Here is a 21,316-nt window from a genome sequence, read left to right as displayed (position 1 = left end):
CCCTTGTGGTAGGAGTACAAGCGCCGGGATGCTTACGGGTTACTGTTCGTGCTATACAAATACAACACATTTACATTTAACACATATGCCTCCTGCTGTCTCGTACGGGTGGTCTCACTATGCAATATGTGGAAAGTCTTAGAACAAGCCATCAGTTGCCTGGTCTGCAGATATGCACTTCTATGTTTATTAGGTTCACCAGTGACGTTAATCTTGGTTGGATGATCAGGTTAAAAAGTTCTACTGGACTTCCATGTCAATTAGAGAGGACAGAAATACATGTCTGTTCCAACTGGCGGTGCACCTTTTAAACTTTTGGTTGCCCCAGCGGAAATCCCTTTTATTATTAGGGTTTCTGTTCCACCATGCTGTCCTCTTGTGATTGCCGTCGTCATCTGGGCTTAAGAAAATCCTTTTTGTTTAAAATACAGAACAGTACCCTATTCCTTTGGCATAAGGGGTCCCTCTCGGTTTCTTACACAGTTTTTCCAAGCTATGCATAGGTCGTCTGCCAAGTTCTCTCGATAACACCTCCCTCAACAAAGTTTCCTGATTTGGCTTTTTTAATTGAAAATTGTGTTCCAATGCCCCACCCCCAACATCCCATCCACTGTGATAAATCCCTAATTAACTTCCGGGCATAAGAAAGATTGCCTATTGCAACCGTTTTTAGCCAGTCCTACACAGAATGCCTTAGCCCTTTCAATCAAATCCTCAATTCTGAAACCTGCAAAGTACCTTTTTTGGAATGCCTCTCCCTACATTTCGTTTTGGGTTTGCATACATTTGGACACTGGACACGGAGACTGCCAGTCAGACTCTCGGTACACATTCTCTGGCCCCAAAGAATAGTGTAAAATTAGCTATGTCCAAATGGCTTGATGAATTTCAAGTAAGGCCACAGTATTGGTATAGCAATGCTCTAGTGGTATAGTATACAACTTCATCAAATGTGGGAGGCAGTCTACATTTACACCACACACATGAATTGCAATAAAAGACAGGCTTTGGGCCAATCATTGAAACCTGGATGAATGCAGTTTAAATACTGCAGTAGTACATGTCAAAAGAAACCGTTTTGGGGTTTAGAAAGTCATTCTTAAGTAGGTCTTGTAACCCACAAGGCTCGGTATTCAGTGTATTAGAGTGAGGTATACAAAATATTAAGAATAAAATGTCTCTTCAGAAACTGGACACAAAATACTCTGTGCTAAGCTGAGGTCTACCTTTCTGAACATATTTATGTTGAACACTGACCTAGTGTGAGGCCTAGGATCTGTGCTCTTTGCCAGACTGCCTTTCTCTGCTTTCGGTTGGGAGCTGGGAGACCCATTTCCATAACCAGTCAGGAATGGGTTCCAAGTTGTGACTTCTCACTTCAATAAGGCATGCTGAGAATGGCATTTGGGAACTCCTGCCCCTGAAGTAAATGTTCTACTGTTTTGAACGAGATCTTGTAGAACAGACTGCAGTTACTGCTTCAAAAGTGGTATGGTTGTTATGAGGGAATCCTATAGGGAATAGATAACTGGTTATCAAGGATCGATGGCCACAAATTGAATAAAAGCTGCTTCCACTCTCCAGCTCATCAGAACGCAACTATATCTATTGAAGAGTAACAAGAAAAAAAATCTACCACTGGATTGGACTATGAAGAGGGCTGAGGCCTCCAGTAGGTCACAGAGACAGTAAAATCTGAAGAAGGGTTTAACCTGCGTGGAAGAAGGCACAGTTCAGTTAGAAAAGCACTGCACTGGCCTGCTGAAGATTGGATTGTGTTGAAGCCTTCGCTGGAGACAGACATGTACCCACCGAGTCTTCCATGGAATCCAGAGAGCTGTAGGAGAGACAAGTAATAGGTTTGTCTCCACCAACAGACAGTGGGCGTAGGCCCTTTTTAGACCTAAGGAAAACCGGAGCAAGGTGCCAAAGAAACCTTACTACCTTGGTGGCAATGAATTGGCAATTCATCCCACTGTGTACTTTTTCCAAGCAAAGTTTGGAGCTACACTGAGACTGCCAAAAACATAACCAACCTAGTGGAGCCTTTGAGTGATACTCCATCCTGCCTTGCCCAGTTGGAAAACTTTGATAACTAAAAAAGCAACTTAAGTCAAAAGGCTAACATTGGGACTGGGCCAAAGAAGCAAAGTCACACAAGCAGTGAAGCAACATCAAAAGTTTCAGAATCCAGATGCTCTACTGAACATGGACTAAACATATTTGACTAAAAGGGATCCTTACCATCTACTGCACCCTACACTGAGATGATGGATCAGTTTGACTTCCAAAATAACTAAGTAAATAAATAACTTTTGACCCGAGGGACCCGCTGGGCTAACATTACCCCCACTTAGCCTGAAATCACGGGTAAACCCTGGTCAACTGCAACCATTCCCTTTCGTTTTGTGTTATACTGACTTTTTACACTTAAAACTTAGAAACTTTGTTCCCTTTAACCAATTTTTGTCATATTGTGCTGATTTATTTCTACTTTTTGTTACGGAATTTGTGTTGAAATGTTTTGCTTTGGTTTTCATACTTTGTATATTGCGGATATTGTTTTAGTGCAGCTTAAATAATGAGAACATTCTCTGGGAAAGCCTGCTGCTTTAGGTCATACAGACCACAAGCGCTCTCGTTCACTTCTCACATATGCACTTTTGTTAGCACCTCCTTTCAACAGAAAAACTGCATTCTTCCTCTTTGTCCCCGTTCTCCATCAACATACCATGTTTGACCTGTAAACACAATTTTCTTACTATGCCTTGGCTCTCAAGATTTTTTATAGGGCTTCAAGCGTCAAAACTACGGCACTTCCATCAAGCTCAAAACAACCGCAATGCATTTAATTCAAGTTGGTAAAAAAGATAACAGCTATCACCCATGTACAATTTAAGAAAGTTTGTCACCATTTAAAACTATCCCTAAATATAAAATAAATAAACTTAGTTGTGCTATACGTTGGCAAAATCAGCTTTGTATTTATACACACTTTTTCCACTCTCCACATTCAGCTACAGAATGTACTACCATACAATAACAAGAACCTTCCCACTTCTGATTCAAAAACTGTCTAAAGATCTTGGTTTTCAAGATCAAAGGTGCCCTCAGCTTTACATATGCCCCTGCACACCTTCACCTTCTTGTTTCCACCTTGTATGAACATGCTTCAAAACATAACAGTCTAATGGCTCTATTTTAAATTATGAAATTCATCTCAATTACTGCACCACTTTTTTTTCATGATGGAGTGGCATATTCACAAGATTGCCCTCACTTGGGATAATTACAAGCCCTTAGGGTGAAAATGGAGCGCAGTCTATATTTTATTTCAGTGGGATATTTGCAAATTTGTGAAAGGGGTTATGTAGATTGCAACGGACCCCACAACTTTTTATTTGCTTCCACACTGAGAGTTGCATGTTGTGATACCTTTCCCATGCTGACACAACAGGAGTAATCGGTCTAGAACTTATGGAAGGAAGCACAACATCACATATCTTCTAAGCAAAGTCCTGCCCCTCTTAGAATAATTCCTAAAAACTGGATTGTTTACACCCAAAAAGGAGCTCTACTGCCCTTCACTCAATAATGCCTTGCAGTCTTCATATTATTGGTGGTTTGCTGTAGACATGGAAACTCAACTCGATGTGGAAGTACCAACTTGGGGGTAGACTTACTGCTGCCAAAGCAAACATTCTGTTGGGAGTAAAAATCGGATAGTGCTTACCACAAACTGAAAATCACATAACTTCCATGCTTTCTTTGCAAGTGGTTTTCACCACGTTGAGGGTGTTAAGCGCGAGGACAGCATTAGCAACATATTTTCCTTATCACCTCCAGGTTTACCTTGCCCAGCTTGGCACAACCTACTGGGGTGTTTGCTCAAATATGCTCACGGATTCGGAATAGCTGTGGAGATCAGCGATTCTTTTGGCTGAGTATGCAAGGGCTTTGACCCCTTGCACAATCTGACCTGACATTGCCATGTCAGCTGGCTGATAGCTGTATTCAGTGGGCAAGTGGTTTGTAGTCAGGCAGAAAAGGACCTAGGGTCCCTTAGTCTATCCAGTCACCTTTTAACGACTGTGTGGCGTCAGCCAGCTGTGGCCGCAACAAAACATATGGGAGGAGTAGCTTGCCCTGCCACAGGCCATATTCAATCACTAATAGGGATTCTGACTGCAAACTCGTAGCGGCATCTTTTGTCAAAGACCCTTCTTTAAGTTTTACTGAGAAGTGCATCCTATCCCTTCCAACCTCTGCTCTGGAACAATGACTGACAAGGAGTCAAATTATTTTGTCATTTTTGTCATTGGTGAGGGAGTGGAGCGAAAGGTTAACTTAATCTAAAAGAATTAGTTAGGCCAATCATCAAACGTCTCATCAAAAATAACAATAATTTGGATTGTAAGAAAAAACATGAATTTAAAGAAGTCAGATGTTATAGACCTTAAACGAAATCTTTCCTTGGTGGGTTAATCCTACCCTCAGTGTCCTAGAATTAAAGATTTCCTTCTTGACAGCCAGAAACATTGACATTTTATTTGAAGACGAGGAAGCTTGTTTATTGTTTCTTATCACAATTAAGATCATATCAGCAATATGTTTATAACGAAATGTTCCAAACGTGGAGTCTCCAGACCAAACCACAGTCATGAGAATAACTTTCGAACTGGATCCTAAAATATTTCGGTAGACACAGCATCACTCTAGTTAAATGCACCCCATGTTATTTCCGCATACATTCAACATTTAACATTTAAACTTAACAATTCCATTGCAACACACCAGCCTGTCCAGAGCTCAATGTCGAGGTCCATGGCTGAAGGGAAGACCCACTTTAGCAAAAAGCATGAAAAGCTATTAAACCTCCTGAGAAGAACTGGAAAAGAATCCATTCATTTACTAGCTGGGGATGGGAAACTCCCAAAGGTTATCCACAGAAAACCAAACTCTGGCAGAGCTTGCCAGAAGATTCCTCTTAAAGGCGTAGACCGCTTGGAGAAGAGAGCATTTTTGAGCAGCACTGATGAGGCACAAGCGTTACTTTTGGCAACTGCAGTGTCAAACAACATATATTCTAAAGTTCTGGAAGTCCGATTCTTTCAACAAGATGACAACTTATCATATTTGACCAGCGAGAACATCAATGATGATCAGTTAGACGCCTCAGAAAATCCAGAGACACGATGACAAACTGGACAAACTGTGCTTTACAAGTTTGACTCTTCCAGTCTAAATAATAAGTGCCAGAGCCTTATAGTCTGAGCAGCTGGTATCAGGATGAGAAATCAAAGAAGGCGAGATAATGTGTGAAACAGAATAGCTGAGGTATCCCTGATCCTCTGAAAAACCCTCCACCATAATGGATAAGGTTATGCCTTCTCTAAAGACATTTTAAAAAAAATTTTAAACAGGGCCAGTCATGGAAGTAGCCAGAATGTTGATGGAAGCCTTGGCAAAGAAACTTGTCAATGGAGGGACCAGCACAGCCTCAACATCATCTTTCCCACCATGGTGAGGATGAACAGAGTATGCAAAGTAGGGCAAGGAGCAATTCCTCGAGCAACAATGTTGCGGGAGAGAAGCCCAACCCTTTTATCCTGCATCAGGGTTGGGGAAAAATAAGAGAATCCCTTGACAAGAATGAAAACTAACATACGGATCCCTATTAACTGCAGGGGAATTTAGAATAGATTTTATAGCATCCAGCCTTTTTAGCTGAGCCGTATACATTTCTTAGTGGATTACCAATGCCTGAGGACACTCCAGAGCTTTCTACAGCAACTGATTATTGATCTGTACAAAAGCTAAAGGAGTAACACACATTATAAACAAAATGAAATACCATTTTAGTATAGAACCATCCTTGGAGAGCATCCATCTTCTCACAGATATTTAACGTGAAGGGTACTAGCTGTCAAACACCTATGAGCGATGCACTTGGCGACACACATTTCAAAACTGCAGATAGGGCTCTTTCAGTTTACTAGCATAGGTCAGACCTGAGGTACTGTTAGATGAGTCATCAGCATATAGGTTGTTATGAAGTTGCCAGTGGTAGGGAAAGCCAGGACGGGTTCCCCAGCGGTCTATAGCGCTACGAGGCCTCCGGGTAGCAGTGCGCTTTATAAGACACAACAATTTACCCACACTAGGGTTGCGGGGGCAGGGGTCACATTAATTGTACACCTAAACAATGTGGTTTTCATGGATCAGGATAGGTTCTTTTGCATTCCTGAGCAAGTTAGCAACATATTTGATTCAAGGCCTAGGTGTTATAAAGTGCACAAGTCAGACAAAGAATTTCTTATGCTTTACACCAAATTGTTGCTACAATGCTCTTCTTATGAAGGTGCAAAAATGGTTTTTCATCAAAAGGGAAATGTATTGACTCTTAGAGCCGTACATTTCTTACTTTTGGAAACATGCTGTGGGGCTCTTAGTTTCTTCAAATCAAGCCCCTTCGCTACAGTGCAACAAGTGAAGATGCTTCCCTCTCCCCCCCCCCCCTTTACACATTTCTACAAGACCTGCTAGGTTATTGTTACCAATTGGTGATATAGAGTCGCCTTCACTCAGCTTCCTGGAAGATTTTGTAGATACTGACAAATGTTGAGACTTTCTGGAGTGGCTGCTCTCTCTATCAAGCAGTTGTGGCTCGAGGGTAGTAACTTACTCAAACAGGATGGAGCAGTTGTTTGATAGAGCACGGTTTCACTCGTGTTGAGCGAAATATACTATAGATTTGAATTTGGTCACAGCTGTCAAAAACTGGTATGATTAATAAAATTAAGAACATAGAGGTTGCTCTCATTATCTATGCATTGGCAGGAAGACAGAGTGAGACTACCACATTGGTGTGCCATTTGTTAACTGCCCTCTGGATGCCTACACCTAGGTGTAAACACCCAGCGTTGGAATTTGAGCACATTTCTGGAAATGCTGTAGAGATGGCCTAGGAACAAGGATTAAACTAGCAAGGCCTTATCAGCAAAAGTGACGATGCTTTGAAGTATGAAGGAACTCAGACACACTAGCAGTGGACTCAGGCGAGACAATCTTTACCCTGGAAGATGCAATATGATATTAATGAGGGCCAAGTTCACCAGCGTACAGTTGTGCATCACCTTATCTGCATGTGGTGCCTACTTTAAAGATATACAACGCTGTCATTTGTTAAATCTGGCAGCAAGCTTCAATGCAGCTGCTGAATTTAAGAAAGAATAAAATTACTCCTGTGACCCCCGCCCACTAGTTTAATGGGTCATACAACGAACGAAGATGGTCATCTACAGAGAGATTAATTATTCCTATGTTTCTAGACTCCTCACATTAATATTCCCCTGTCTAGTTTATTGTATTCCAGTGTTCCTGTCTTCATCAGCTCTTGTTTATTGTAAACTGTGTCAATGCCTCCCGTGTCATGGTCGAGATATATAAATGTTAAATGAATGCGGAAATAACATGGGGTGCATTTAACTAGAGTGATGCTGTGTCTACAGAAATATTTTAGGATACAGTTCGAAAGTTATTTTCATGACTGTGGTTTGGTCTGGAGACTCCACGTTTGAAACACTTTGTTATAAACAGGTTACTGATATGGTCTTAATTGTGATAAGAAACAATGAAAACACGCTTCCTCGTCTTCAAACAGAACGTCAATGTTTCTAGCTGTCAAGAAGGAAATCTTTAATTCTATTAAGGACACTGAGGGTAGGATTAACCCACAAAGGAAAGACTTTGTTTGAGGTCTATGACATTTGACTTCTTTAAATTCATGTTTTTTCTTACGATCCAAATTATTGTTATTTTCGATGAGGCGTTTGACTGATTGGCCTAACATTCATTTGGTCATCAGGCTCGGAGTTGAAGATGACATAAAAGATGGTTAAGATTGCTTATTGCGGGGGGAGGAGCTTCGCGCGGTTCCAAGATGGACGCGTGAGCAAAGGGCTCCCGAGACCCTCTTCGCCTCCCGCATCTATCCTGCCACATATCCTGATTTGGACGACGGGTATTTATTGCTTATGCCCTGCTGATCCTGAGAACTTTTTTCAAAAATCGAATCGGACGCCGAGAACCGGACTTGCTGCACCCTGAAGTTTGAGGCCTACATTGTAGACCATCCTCGGACTTTAGTCCCCGAGGTACCCAGGTGGCAATTCAACAACAACGGCTAGTGCGCCACGCCCACAGCCCCTGTGGTACTTTCGGTTTCGCTTTGGGTCATTGTTGACGGCGTTCTACGGCCGTTCTGCACGATTGTCCTGTTCCTGCGGCAGGTCCTACGCTTGCTTTGGATCTTAACCCTCTTGCCCTTGTGGGCCACCGAGAGCGGGACCATTTTGACCAGATCCCTCCGGTTCTGTCGGAGATCATTGCTCAACATGGCGGGCAAAGCGGATACCGAGAAACGGAACACCAAGGGCACGCATCGTGGTGGTGTTCTTCAGACCCAGACCATAGAGCGCTACGCTCGCCCAAAAGGGTCCCCAGGCGGAGCGAGCAAGGCTCTTGAGGGGACCGGAGATGGTACTCCTATAACGGAGGAGCCGACATTGAAGGACATCATGGGCGCCATCACCAGTGTTCGAACAACTATGGGCCACCAACAATATGAAACCCTTGCTGCGAAGATCGACACGGTGGCGATCGAGGTTAACCTTATTAGGGCGGACCTGGGTAAAACGAATGAGCGGGTCAAGTCCCTGGATATTAAAACTGCGAGCTTGACTACTGATGTCTCGGACCTCCAGGCTGAGGTTCACACTCTCCGAACCTCCAACGACCTGTTTGCTCGCCGGCTGGAGGATTTCGAGAGCCGGGCCAGGCGCAATAACGTTCGCATCGTGAGGGTTCCGGAGAACTCTGCGGATGTGCCTACGGACCTTCTGGTGGAGGATCTGGTTCTGAAACATCTTATGCCTAAGGGCCTCAGCAACTTTTTTACTGTGGAGCGAGCTCATAGAGTCCCCGGTGGGAAGCCCAAGCTGGGGGCCGCACCAAGGCCTATCATCGCCAGGATCTTTAATTTTCGTGACCGGGACGCTATCCTGCAAGCCTCACGTACTACAGGTCCCACTAAGTTTGACAATGCCTCAATTAGTTTCTATCCAGACTTCACGCAGGCGGTGCAGAAACAACGCATGGGTTTCACCGGGGTGAAGAGACGGCTCAGGGATATGGGATTGAAGTATGCCATGCTTTTTCCGGCCCGCCTGAGGATTGAATATGAGGAGCAGGCGTTTTTCTTTGATCGCCCTGAAGTGGTCAGTGACTGGTTGGACACATTGCCATCAAACCGCACTAGCAGCGAGAGTTCGAGAGGTGCCGAGGGGGGCCTGGCTGAACAGGAGTAGTGAGACTGCATCGGCGAGCCGATTTCCTTGGACTTATAGCAGTGGCTTGGTGATCGATTTGCTTTATAATGTGGATACCCGGGGGCAGGGGCGAATCGGGCCTCTTCTTCCTCCTCTGGGGACTTTCTCTCTCTTCTTGTAGGTTAGTTTAATGGGGCGACAGGCACACTGCAAGTTGGGGTGGCTTTTTGGTCTAACGCAGGGGTGCAGGGTGGTGGGGGTGTGTTTTTCGGTGTTCTTTGGGGGTGGCTGGGGGGTCTTTTCCTTTTTGTTTCACTTTTTGTTTTGCTCGAGGCTGCGCTATGTTCTGGCTTTTATCCTGTGTGCTTGCTCCGGGGCGGAGTGCCCGATGCAGGGATGGGGGGTGGGGAGCTTAGGGTGCTGAGTTGGAACGTTAACGGTCTTGGTGATAGGATAAAGCGGGGGATCGTTTTGCAATACTTGAAACGATGTGCCCCAGATGTGATTTTACTCCAGGAGACGCATTTGGTTGGAAATACGTGCCACGCGCTGAACAGACGGGGCTACCGCTTGGTGGCTCACTCTGGATTTACCTCTGGATCGAGAGGGGTGGGGGTCCTGGTTAGAACTTCCCTCCCCCTGGAGATAGATGACGTAGTGTTGGATGACAGGGGCCGCTATGCGGCTATTACGGGTCGGTGGGAGGGAAAAACGATCTCCATTTTGTCTGTGTATGTTCCCCCTGGCCAGCAAACCACCACCTTTGCGGATTTGGGTAATGTGATCCTGGGGTTTCCCGACGGCATATTGGTAGTGGGTGGCGACTTTAATTCTGTAGTTAGTGGGGATGAAGACCGTAGCCCCCCCAGAACTCTGCCCGCGGCACAGCTTTGGCTCAGGAGTCTCCTGGACACGTTTGGTCTAGTTGATTGTTGGAGGCAACTGCACCCTGGACAGCTCCAGTATACTTTCTACTCGGGAGCCCACGGGAGTCTCTCGAGATTGGATTACATTCTTGGACCAGCGGTACAGATGGTCTCTGTGCGGGAAATCAGGAATTTGGCCAGGGGGATCTCTGACCACTCTCCGCTTTGGCTTACAGTTGACATACAGTTGGGTGCCGAGGGCCGGATCGTTCCGATCAACCCCTGGCACCTTCGTAATCCCAAGATTAGGTCGGAGGTGGTGAAGTGTATGGACTACTATTTCGCTGAGAAGGAGGGATCGGTATCCTCCCCTGTTACATTGTGGGAGGCATATAAACCAGTGATTAACGGTCAAACCCTGTCCCTCATTTCCAGCGAGAGGAAGCGTAAGAATGCCGCGGTGGTGGACCTGGAAAATGAAATCACTGACTTAGAGAGGCGAATTGAGTCCGGAGTAACCCCTGAGGTGTTGCATTCTTTGGCCTTGAAACAGCCTGAATACAAGGCGCTGGTCACTGACACTGCCAAGGCGATGCACCGTGAGCAACAGGGGCGTTTGTATGATGTTGGGGATAAGGCGGGAAAGTTGATTGCCTTGTTGGACAAAAGGGATAGATTGCATCGGGTGGTGCCTGTTGTTGAGAGGATGGATGGTACACGTGTCGTGGACCCGATTGATATAGTCCAAGTCTTCGCCCAGCACTTTCAGGCGGTTTATGCGCCGGTCTCCGACAGGCCGGAGGAGGACTCACATTTATTGCTTCGGGATATCGCCTTGCCTAGCCTGTCGGATTCGGGCAAGGAGCTTATGGAGGCTATCCGTTCACTTCGCTCCGGGAAGGCCTCAGGGTCGAATGGCATACCAGTGGAATTGTACAAACTACAAACTATGCCCCGACAAAATGGCGCCGTATCTTCGTCGGATGTTCCTGTCATCGCGAGATCTCGGATCTCTTCCTCGGAATCAGAGATTGGCATCCATTGTGGTCATTCATAAAGATGGCAAGCCCCATGATCATTGCTCGTCGTATCGGCCGATTTCGCTTCTGAATGTTGAACCCAAAATTCTTGCAAATCTTTTGGCAAATCGGCTGATTACGGTGATTGCTGACTTGATCCGTCCGGACCAGTCTGGATTTATACCCCATCGTAATACCGCGCTCAATCTTCGTCGCCTCCATGGCGTCTTGGCAAGGGCGGGGTCTCTTAGGGAGCCGGCCATCTTGGTTTCACTTGATGCCTCGATGGCCTTCGACACAGTGGAGTGGCCATATTTATGGGCAGCCCTTGCTAAGTTTGGTTTCGACCCTAAATTCATTGGGTGGGTCAAGCTTTTGTATGAGCACCCACTGGCACAGGTGGTGGTTAATGGCAGGGCTTCGGAACCCTTCACCCTCGGACGCGGTACGAGACAGGGATTCCCCTTGTCGCCGCTCCTCTTTGCGCTTGCCCTTGAGCCCCTGGCCGCGTGGCTCCGTTGGGAACCTTCGCTTAAGGGCATCTGCTGGTCGCCCGACTTCGAGGACCGGATATCGCTCTATGCTGATGATATACTGCTATATCTTACCTCTCCCCGTAAGTCATTGGGTGTCCTGTTTGATGTGTTACGTTCCTTTGGGAGGAACTCCGGTTTGGTCATTAACTGGGCCAAGTCCTGTATCAATCCACTCACGGACGATGTGCCCCTTCTTCCCCGCATTTGCCCGATACCGGTTTCTAGAGTCGGCTTTAAATACTTGGGGATCTACATTTCATTGGATCCCAAAGCCCGCTATGAGCGGAATTTGCTGCCTCCGCTCTCCCGGCTTCGGTCGGACGTTGCGGCGTGGTGTGGTTTGCCACTCTCCCCTTTGGGAAGGGCGGCCCTGTTCAAAATGATGTCTCTCCCCCGCTTCCTGTATGCCATTCAGAATACACTTGATTTGGTACCTGCTAGCTATTTTTGTGAGATCGAGGGCTTGCAGAGGAAGTTGATGTGGGGAGGGCGACCGCGTATCGCATTGGCAAAATTGACTTTGCCCTGGTATGACGGAGGCATCGCGTTACCTGACATTAAGCGCTACTACTGGGCTTCCCAGTTGAGTGCTGTGAACCACGCCATGTACGGCCCTGTCCCGAACCCCGCGTTCGAGATGGACAGATGGCAACTGCCCGGGGGCGACTACAATAGGGCGCTCTATTCTAGAGCACCTAACAGGCCCTACTGCAGTTGCGGTGCGAGTCTGGGGAAGTGCGACCGCCGCCACGGGATGGACAGATAAACTGACTAAATCGACCCCTTTGTACGCCGCGGAAGCACTAGGTGGCCTGTGGACGTCGAAGGGTTTCGACAGATGGGATCTCATTGGCATCAGCAAAGTGGGCGACCTTTGGGCTAAGGGCAGAGTCAAGACCTTCGAGGAACTCCAGCGGGAGTACAAACTGAGTGACAGGGAACGTTATCGGTACCTTCAAATCAGGCATGCGCTTAACTCGGTTTTCCCGGCTGGTACTACGATCCCGGAGTCCTCTCCTCTAGAGGATAGAGTGCTTGACGGGTACGTCCCCGACAGACCATATCTCTTATTTACAAGAAACTGATCAACGATCGTTCGGACCTCCTTTTACAATTGCGGAATGCTTGGTCCAGTGACGGGCTAGAATTGGACGATGAAGACTGGCAGGCGGCGATATCCTCCCCCAAAGAGGTTGCGATTCCGGCACGTCTCAGGCTGGTGCAACTTAAGATATTGCATCGGGTATATGTAACGGGCCCACGACTGGTGCATATGGGTTACTCTGTGGATGGGTTGTGTAGGCGCGGATGTGGTATGTTGGCTACATTTTTACATATCCTCTGGGAATTTCCGGAAGTGGCGGTGTTCTGGCGCCGAGTGCATGCGGTAATGGGTGAGGTGACGGGTGTTGTGTTATTGCCTGAGGCCAGATGCTGCATATTGAATGTCTGGGAGCCGAATGACTGTAATGTTGCTCAAACTCAATGGGTTACATTGGGTAATATGGTTGCTAAGCGAGATATAGCCCGACTGTGGGGTTCCCAAAGGTCACCATCACTCCTAGCATGGAAAGAAAACATGGACTGGTCCATGTTTAGGGAAAAAACTGTATATGTCTCCCGTGGCAGACCTAAGAAATGGGGTAGGGTCTGGGGTCAATGGAATGCGTACCGTGGAGAGATTTGCACCCCCCCATTCACCGACATTCCCGATCCGCTTCTCCTCCCTTGACTGTGCGTTCCTGATACTTAGCTTTTGTTGACTGCATTGTATTGTTTTTGCCCCTGGGCCCCCCCTACCCCTCTCCAGTATTTCTCCTCCTTAATATTGTTGCGCATCTTCCACCCGTCTCCCACTGCCGTAAGGGACTGCCAATCTACTGCATAGTAATGCCTCGGCCTTCTTTGTGTTTTGTTTGTTGGTTTTTATTTATAAAATATAAAACGTGAAACTTTTCACTACTCCTATTTATACCACATGCTTTTCCAGGATCATGAGATCTCGCTGCCGGACCCCCGGGTTGTCGGCTGAAGAGCTGTGTATTCTAGTGTTGATATTGATTTGTGTAACTGACCAGCCTCCGTGGTTATAGGTCTCTTCCTTTACAAAATAAAGGGTTTAAAAAAAAAAAAAAAAGATTGCTTATTGTGTCTGGGCAGAGAAATGTTTGTGGATATGCTAGTGATTGGGCTAATGTTACAATGAACTAAATGGCTGGATAAGACCACACGGTTCAAAGTTAATTTCCCAATGTTTTCTAGGTAAGGTGGTTCTTTAGCAAGCCAAGGGGGCTGACAGTAGTAAATATTGTTTAAAGTGTGATCTACTCCTATTAATCGTTATTAGAACTGAACCTTATCCAAAGAGTAAGTAGAAAAATTCTCATTCTGCTACAGTCTTTGACGGAGCAGGCTAGCTAACTAGGACCTGAAGGGCAATAAAAGCAGTCAAGCACACATTTTTCTCTGTTTCAAAGCAGGCTTCCTTAGATTCTATTCTCAAATGAATGGATTGGACAATATGCATAGATACTGGATCTCTTCGTCAGGACACCGGCCTGTCTGCTGCTAGTGCTGAATGTTGTTTATTTTTTTTTAAACATGTGATGACATATACACTACATCTGCATATAACTTACAGGCCAATTTACATAGAGTCATAGATACAGATCAATATTTAGCTAATGTATCTTTGCATTGGACTGTCTTCATTACATGTCACATTAATAGTGAGTAAATAATTGAGTGCACATTTATCTCAAGTACAGGGTTGTGCATTGACGATTCTCATGTCAAATCCATACTAATATAATAAAGAGAGAGCCCAAACCTTTGAGGTGGGTAATCTCAGGAACCACATCACCAATCACAACACCCAATACAGCGTTGGAAAGGGCAGTTGCAGCAGAAGGACATAGGCTATGCAGACGCCCACCATATACATTTAAAAGGTAAAAGAACCATGCCAGCAAAGTATTCCCTTGTGGGCGTGTCTGCGTTGTGCTGTGGGCGTGTGCTGGGAGCGTGACAAACGCTGGGGGCGTGTGGTACGTTCCGCCCTTCATGCCAGGTCTCATATCGTGTGCTAATCTCACCCTGCTCCCTTTAAATACCCCTGCACCCCATAATCATAACCCACCCTTACTCCTTAAAATACCCCAACACCCTTAAAAACTAACCCATCTTAACCCTATGCATATACCCTGTACCCCAAAACCCAAACTTATCCCTGAACCCTAAAAATACCCCTGTGCCCCAAAACCCAAACCTAGCCCTGAACCCTAAAAATACCTCTGTACCCCAAAACCTACGCCTGAACCCTAAAATACCCCTGTACCCCAAAACCTACCCCTGAAACCTAAAATACCCCTGTACCCCAAAACCCAAACCTAGCCCTGAACCCTAAAAATACCCCTGTACCCCAAAACCCAAACCTAGCCCTGAACCCTAAAAATACCCCGTACCCCAAACCCCATACCTATCCCTAAACATTAAAACTACCCCTGTACCCCAAAAAGATATCTGAACCCTTAAAATACCCAAACACCCCAAAACATACCTCAGTACCCCAAAACATATACCCCTATACCCATACTTACCTTATCCAAACACTTAAAAAAACATGCTTTTACCATTCATGCATTTACAACGAATTTCGTTGTAAACGTGTGCATGGTAAAAGCATATAAAATGTAATGCCATGCGTTATAATGGCATTGCGGAGTCATGGTACTTTCGCAATGAAAGTATGCGGAGTGATGGTATGCGGAAAGAAAGTTGCGGAATAATGGGTGTTTACCCTCCCCTGGTAAGTACATTGGTGGCACGGCGACCTACATCTCCAGCAACATACTCATATTTTTTCATCACCCATTTGAAAAATGCACAGGTCTCTCTCATTGATGGCCAGCACCGACCTACACTTTTAGACCCACCTCCCGCCACAAGTTCTAGAATTGCGGACTTTAGAGCTGGGGAGCTACGTTCGAATCTCAGCATCAGCTCAACATCCTGTGATTTCAGGCAAATCGCTTTGTCTTCCCGTGCTTACCACAAATGAATGTGTTCTTCTGTAATGTAAATTGTGCTCATGCCATGTTGTTGAGTTCGCGCTATATAATATTGCAAGGAAAAATAAAGTAGGCAAACTCGAGTTCACACACTTCTGAACGCGCACTCTTAAGTGCATCAGCAGTGCACTGTGAATCTGAGCGTTTCACAGGCCTGTCACAGATAAGAAATGCTATCAAAACGAAATCCTACAAAACAATATACTACTGGCCGGCAGCAATTCATACCCGGACAACGTCGGGACGGGCTGCTAGTTAATTATAAGTAGACAGCTTTTGAAAATTAATTGTTTTTACCTTTTCAGTTTTGTTTCTTTTTAGGGTCGCATCTACTAGTGCTCCTACTTCCTGCCTTCTCGTTCTCCTGTGCGCCACCTCAATGCACGGTCATCGCATTTACCCGGACTCTTTGCACTGCGTTCCTCTGCATCCCCCGAAACGGTCACCTTTCCTGCAAAATCGGGTTATGTTCATAGTATTTCCCTCTGATTTCTGGTGCCCTGCACATTTCCCAGTCTACTAATCCTCCACAAAACATGTTCTCTTTGCGGACCTCACCTTCTGCTCTCTCCTCTACCTAATTTATCTGGCTTCCCACTCCACATCTCAGGTTGATCTGCTCATCCCACCCTCAAACACCTACACACTTTCTTACTGTCTGGACCCCACGTATACTGCCTTCTACCAGCGTCCCAGACCCCACACTGCCCCCTACCCCATATCCACCTTTTGCTCTTTGGAAACACCTTCATTCTAACCGTGCACAGCCACTCCTTTGGTGTACACCTGTTCTGCGTCAACCAGTGCATGATAACCTGGTAGAGTGAGAGATGAGAAGCAGTTATCGCACTAATTACTGGGGGGCTTTGCTTCAGTTTCACTCACTGAAATCATCTGAAACGGTGTCCCTATTCAAACTCTTCCACGGGTGCTCCTTACCAATGTAAGGGTCACACCTAGCCTGCAGATGAGATCTAGCATGCATACTGGGAAAACATTTTGACCGCCCTACAAACCCTAAATGGGATCTATGTTGTCTCCTGCACTAGGCTTTGAAAGTAAAAGAACTGGCATCGAGCTTGTAGACAAACTAAATTTACAGCTGGCTGATGTGAGACAGTTTCTTAAACAGTGCAGGTTGTGATTAAGGTGATTCTCTCTTACGTTGGTAAGTCAAAGTACTTTAAGCTATGTCAAAAGCCCCCATTCCTACTAAATGATACAAATTCGGGTGCTCTTCTTGAACAAAAACTTCGTTATTTAGTCTGACTGCCTAGCTGATTACTCAATGTCTCAGTACACCCTTCTTAAGACTTATAGACCCTGAAAAATCACAACATTTTATTTTACTTAAGCTGCACATGAGATTCTGCTCATTGGCCCACTAATGGCTAAGGAGTTTCAGATCCCACCCAATTCAGAGTGGCAGAAATTGGACAACGCTTTGGAAATAAAACAGCGCTACTGGCCACCACACAGACCATTTTATCAGACTGTACAAAGGTATAATATTAAGACTGGTCTATAGACATTGCTGGTTATCAGTAAAAAAGTAAAAGACAGAGAGTACATGGACTATATGTGTACACAGAATCTTTGAATAGGGTTTGTACTTTGAAGGCACTGGTGTGTAAGCCAAGACGTAGGCAAACAAAGAGGGTTTATTAATAGCCAGCAGTTGGCACAGCCGGTGGTCTCCCCTTCATGTCAAGATTCAGGTTATATTAGGTGCATTTGTATAGCACGTTGCTACAGTTTCCAAGTCCCGATCACTTCCGAAAACTTAGCTCCCTTAAAGGTTCTGTATACTCATGGTCCAGAGTAAATGCAGCCTTGTATTAGGTAGTCCTTCATGTTTATTTCAGAAACAAGTTATGTTGGATTGGGGACGGCAAGGTCAGGATAGACTAATTCTTTGTTTAGTACTGCATTATACTGGATAGAGGCTGGGTAGATCTGGTAATGGACCCTCATAGAGCATTACATCCAGATATGTGGGTGCTGAAGGACTCTGCAGTTTCTTTCATCTGCTCAGCGTCGGGCAGCCTTTCAGCTTGGAGGAATCTTTCGAATTATCTAGTTTAAGTGCAAACTAGTAAGACATGCTGCCTGCCGATACAGCAAGGAAGGATTTGCAAGACCAATCATATCAAATCCTAGGAAAACTAGTGCATTTTTCAAGAATATACAGCCCGATTCATCATTGTGAAGTTTTGCGAGTCTGAAATAGCGATTAATAAGGAATCGCTATTCCAGACTCGCAAAACGGGATTCATGTAGGAATCGCAATATTTTTTGCGATTCCTACAGCTTCCTTATTTGCGATTAGCTAATTGCTAATCGCAAATAAGGAATAACTCGACATTCATTCCTAGAATGCATGGGGAGTCATTCCTTATTTGCAATTAACAATTAGCTAATCGCAAATGAGATTGCGATTTCAAGGGTGCAGGGGTGTCCAAAGGACACCCTGTAACACCCCTGAAATGTAAATTTACACAGATGTTACACACACACATGTCCAAAGGACATGTGTGTGTGTGTGTAACATGCAACTTAGAAAAATGCATTTAAATGCATTTTTCTAAGTTTTCGCTATATACCACGAGGTTTGACTTCATGGTAAATAGCGGTTCTAAATTGCGAATTCGCAATTTTTAAATGTTTCAAGAATAGCATTTAAGGAATCTCTAATAGAGATTCCTTAAAAGCTATTCCTCGCAAATTTGCGAGTTCTTAAATAGCGAATTTTGCATTTGGGATGATGAATCCCAAATGCAAAATTGCGCTCGCAAAGGGCCAGATTCTCAGAATCTGGCCTTTTGCGAGCGCAATTTCACTTGATGAATCTGGCTGATAGTTGATTTTACTTGTAATGAGATTGAAATATTGACTATTGTTGTGACACTCTTCTGTTAAAAAAACAAAAAAGACGTTTTTTTTAAAAAAGTGCCAAGTAGTGTGCATCTAGGTGTGAAACACTTACAGTAAATATTAAAGAGGGGTACTATGTAGGTTGCAAAAACTATATAGATCTGCAGCTGATTTGGCAGAAGCGGAAACAATGAGACCATGACTTCTTTGGGTTGTGTCTAAAGAGCTAAAGAGTACTGTTGCGGAGGGGGGGGGGGGGGAATAACATTGATTGGTATGTAATAATGAGGTGGCAAGTTCTTAAACTATGTGGCTTAGAGCAGTGTAGTTATCAAGATAATACCAGGCATTCTGTCAAACGCACGCAGTGGTGTAGTGGGAGAAAAGCAAACAGTAAAGTTTTAAAATAATCAGTACATAAATTATAGTGCTGCAAAACAACCCATAAAACAATGTAAACTTTTGAAATAACAATGGACACTCATAGCGTAGTTGCATTAGACTTTGTACTCAAACAAATATACCATTGCCACTATTGACAGGCAGCGATTTACCAACACTTACCTCTGAATGGGGACAGGTATGTGTGCAGAATGAAGAAGGGGCTTCTCTGGATGGATAATTGCAGCATGCTGAAGAGTCTCCACCTCCACAGGTCCCAGCAAACTGTGGTGCCCGTTCACCAAGCATGGTTCTTCCTTCTTCCAGCCATTCAGCAGGTGTGCATCTGCGAGCTGCGTTTGTCGGCCATGGCATGGGATGCGATCTTCCAAACATGCTTCACCGTCACAAGGAGGAAGGCTCTAGGAGAAGAATCATGGTGGGAGTGAGGATTAATGTTGCATCAAGCTCCTAGAAGTACATGACATTCCTGAGGTGAGAAAGCGATCTGCAACTTAATCATCACATGGCCTTGCGGAAAAAATATGGTGGGGCCTGCAGTGTTTTGCCAGCCTGATGACAAACAGCAGCAGAATGATCATGTGGGATGTAGAGATCTGCAAGCCAAGAGGAACTCTCATGATCATACACTGTACCGCAATTAGACCAAAACCACTGCCTGACTGGATTAAGGAACGCCTCCTACAACTCACCACAGGTCACAATAAATGTAGTACAAACATGCATTCGTAATATAATTCGGCCTGGTGGGAAAAGGAGGAGGAGCAGCAGGCAAAGCATATGTAGTTCCTCAGCGTTTGTAGCTAAGAGTACCTGGACAAAAGAAGGGAGAACAAACATAATACATAACATATGTACCACAAAATAGAATCCAACAAACTTGCCAGCAGGTGAGACAAGGAGTACATGTGATGTCACTGGCAGAGTCGATCAGAAGAAAAAGGATTAGAATGGGAGTGAGCCTGAAAGGCTAAGGGCTAAAAGACATAATGATATCTACAGGAGTGCACACACTTGTCCAGTGCCGCATGGTGTTACCACTAATTGGTCACAGACGTTGGGCGGCAGGCCAGTAGGGTCACAGGACCAGTAGGAGAGGTCAAAGAAGGGGCAGTCACAGGTAGTGCTTTCGCTCATTAACGAAGAATCATCTGAAGTGCTGCTGTGGGCAGGCCACCTTCCACAGATTAAGGAGGGGGTGTTGTGAGGAGGAAATCTGAGCCACACAGCTGCAGTGCACACTTGTCGGAATTAGCAGCACATGAAAAAAAATTGCCCAAATTTGCACAAAATTCCAGATATACCTTTTTCTTGCACAAACTGGCAAAATATATATTATGTGTGTGTAACAACAGGTAGGGGAAGAAATGGATCAGGTTATGATCCAATAGGGCTAAGATTACCATTCAAGGAAAGGAGAATGGAAGGTCCAGCCACAGTCAGAGCCCCAAAGTATGTGAACAACAAATTGACTGAGCTGTTCCTAAAGAATGGGAGAAGGTAACGGTCACTATGGTAGGAGGGATAGTGCTCGATGGAGGACCACCCTTGGGTATCCAATTAGTTGGATATAATGGCCTCACACACACTCGCAAGGGTGTGTGAGGCCATTATATCCAACTAATTGGATATGGTGTGTGCGAGGCCATGCGTTGGGCAGGCGGTGCAATGCCCAACGGGCTCACCTCAAAGAGGGGCTCTTTATCGGAGCTCTTTTATCCAACTGCCTATGGGTGAAGTGTGGGTGAGGGGCTAGGACAGGGTAGCTAGTGTGGGTGAGGATAAAATGTGGCACAAGGTACCGGAAAACAATTTTATTCTGGTGGTCCTCTGCCGCAAGTAAAAATCAAGAATAGTCTGTGATCGCTAGAACTAAGGTTTCCAAGGAACGATACAGAACTAACGTGCAAATGGTGTGGTCAACATGTTTCTCGCTTATAGTGCATTGACTGCGATTCTTCAGGACCCAATAAAAAACTACTATCAACAAAACATGACCAATATAAGAGCGCGTAACCCTGATTCTTGAAAGAACGCTATGTAGAGACCGGACCTACAAGTACGGGAACCATGGTGCCAGGGTAGTATTAAAAGGTTCACTTACTTTCTGCTGCCTTAGTCAGTGCCGGTTGTGCCTACCCATCACTATCGGGTCCGGATAGTGGTGTGCTCGTGGCGTGTCTCCTAGTTTAGTAACACGGAGGGCGTGGCCTGAACCTC

General features: G+C 45.3%; 1 protein-coding gene across 2 annotated transcripts in view; it reads right to left on the bottom strand.

Annotated features, from left to right (window-relative positions):
* The window catches only part of SLC2A4RG (SLC2A4 regulator), a 232,860-nt gene that overhangs the window by 155,209 nt on the left and 56,335 nt on the right, over positions 1-21,316 (bottom strand). For both annotated transcript variants that reach the window (XR_015297629.1, XM_086932759.1), the window contains exon 2: positions 19,259-19,497. Coding sequence is in view for 1 of the 2 variants with exons in the window: in XM_086932759.1 (XP_086788885.1) it covers positions 19,259-19,497 (239 nt within the window). In the remaining variant the exon portion in view is untranslated. The remainder of the gene's footprint in view (positions 1-19,258; positions 19,498-21,316) is intronic.

The sequence above is a fragment of the Lissotriton vulgaris genome, chromosome 7, assembly GCF_964263255.1.
Source record: "Lissotriton vulgaris chromosome 7, aLisVul1.2, whole genome shotgun sequence".
NCBI lineage: Eukaryota > Metazoa > Chordata > Amphibia > Caudata > Salamandridae > Lissotriton > Lissotriton vulgaris.
The sequence above is the reverse complement of the archived record's forward strand: the minus strand, read 5'-3'. Positions and strand labels throughout refer to the sequence as shown.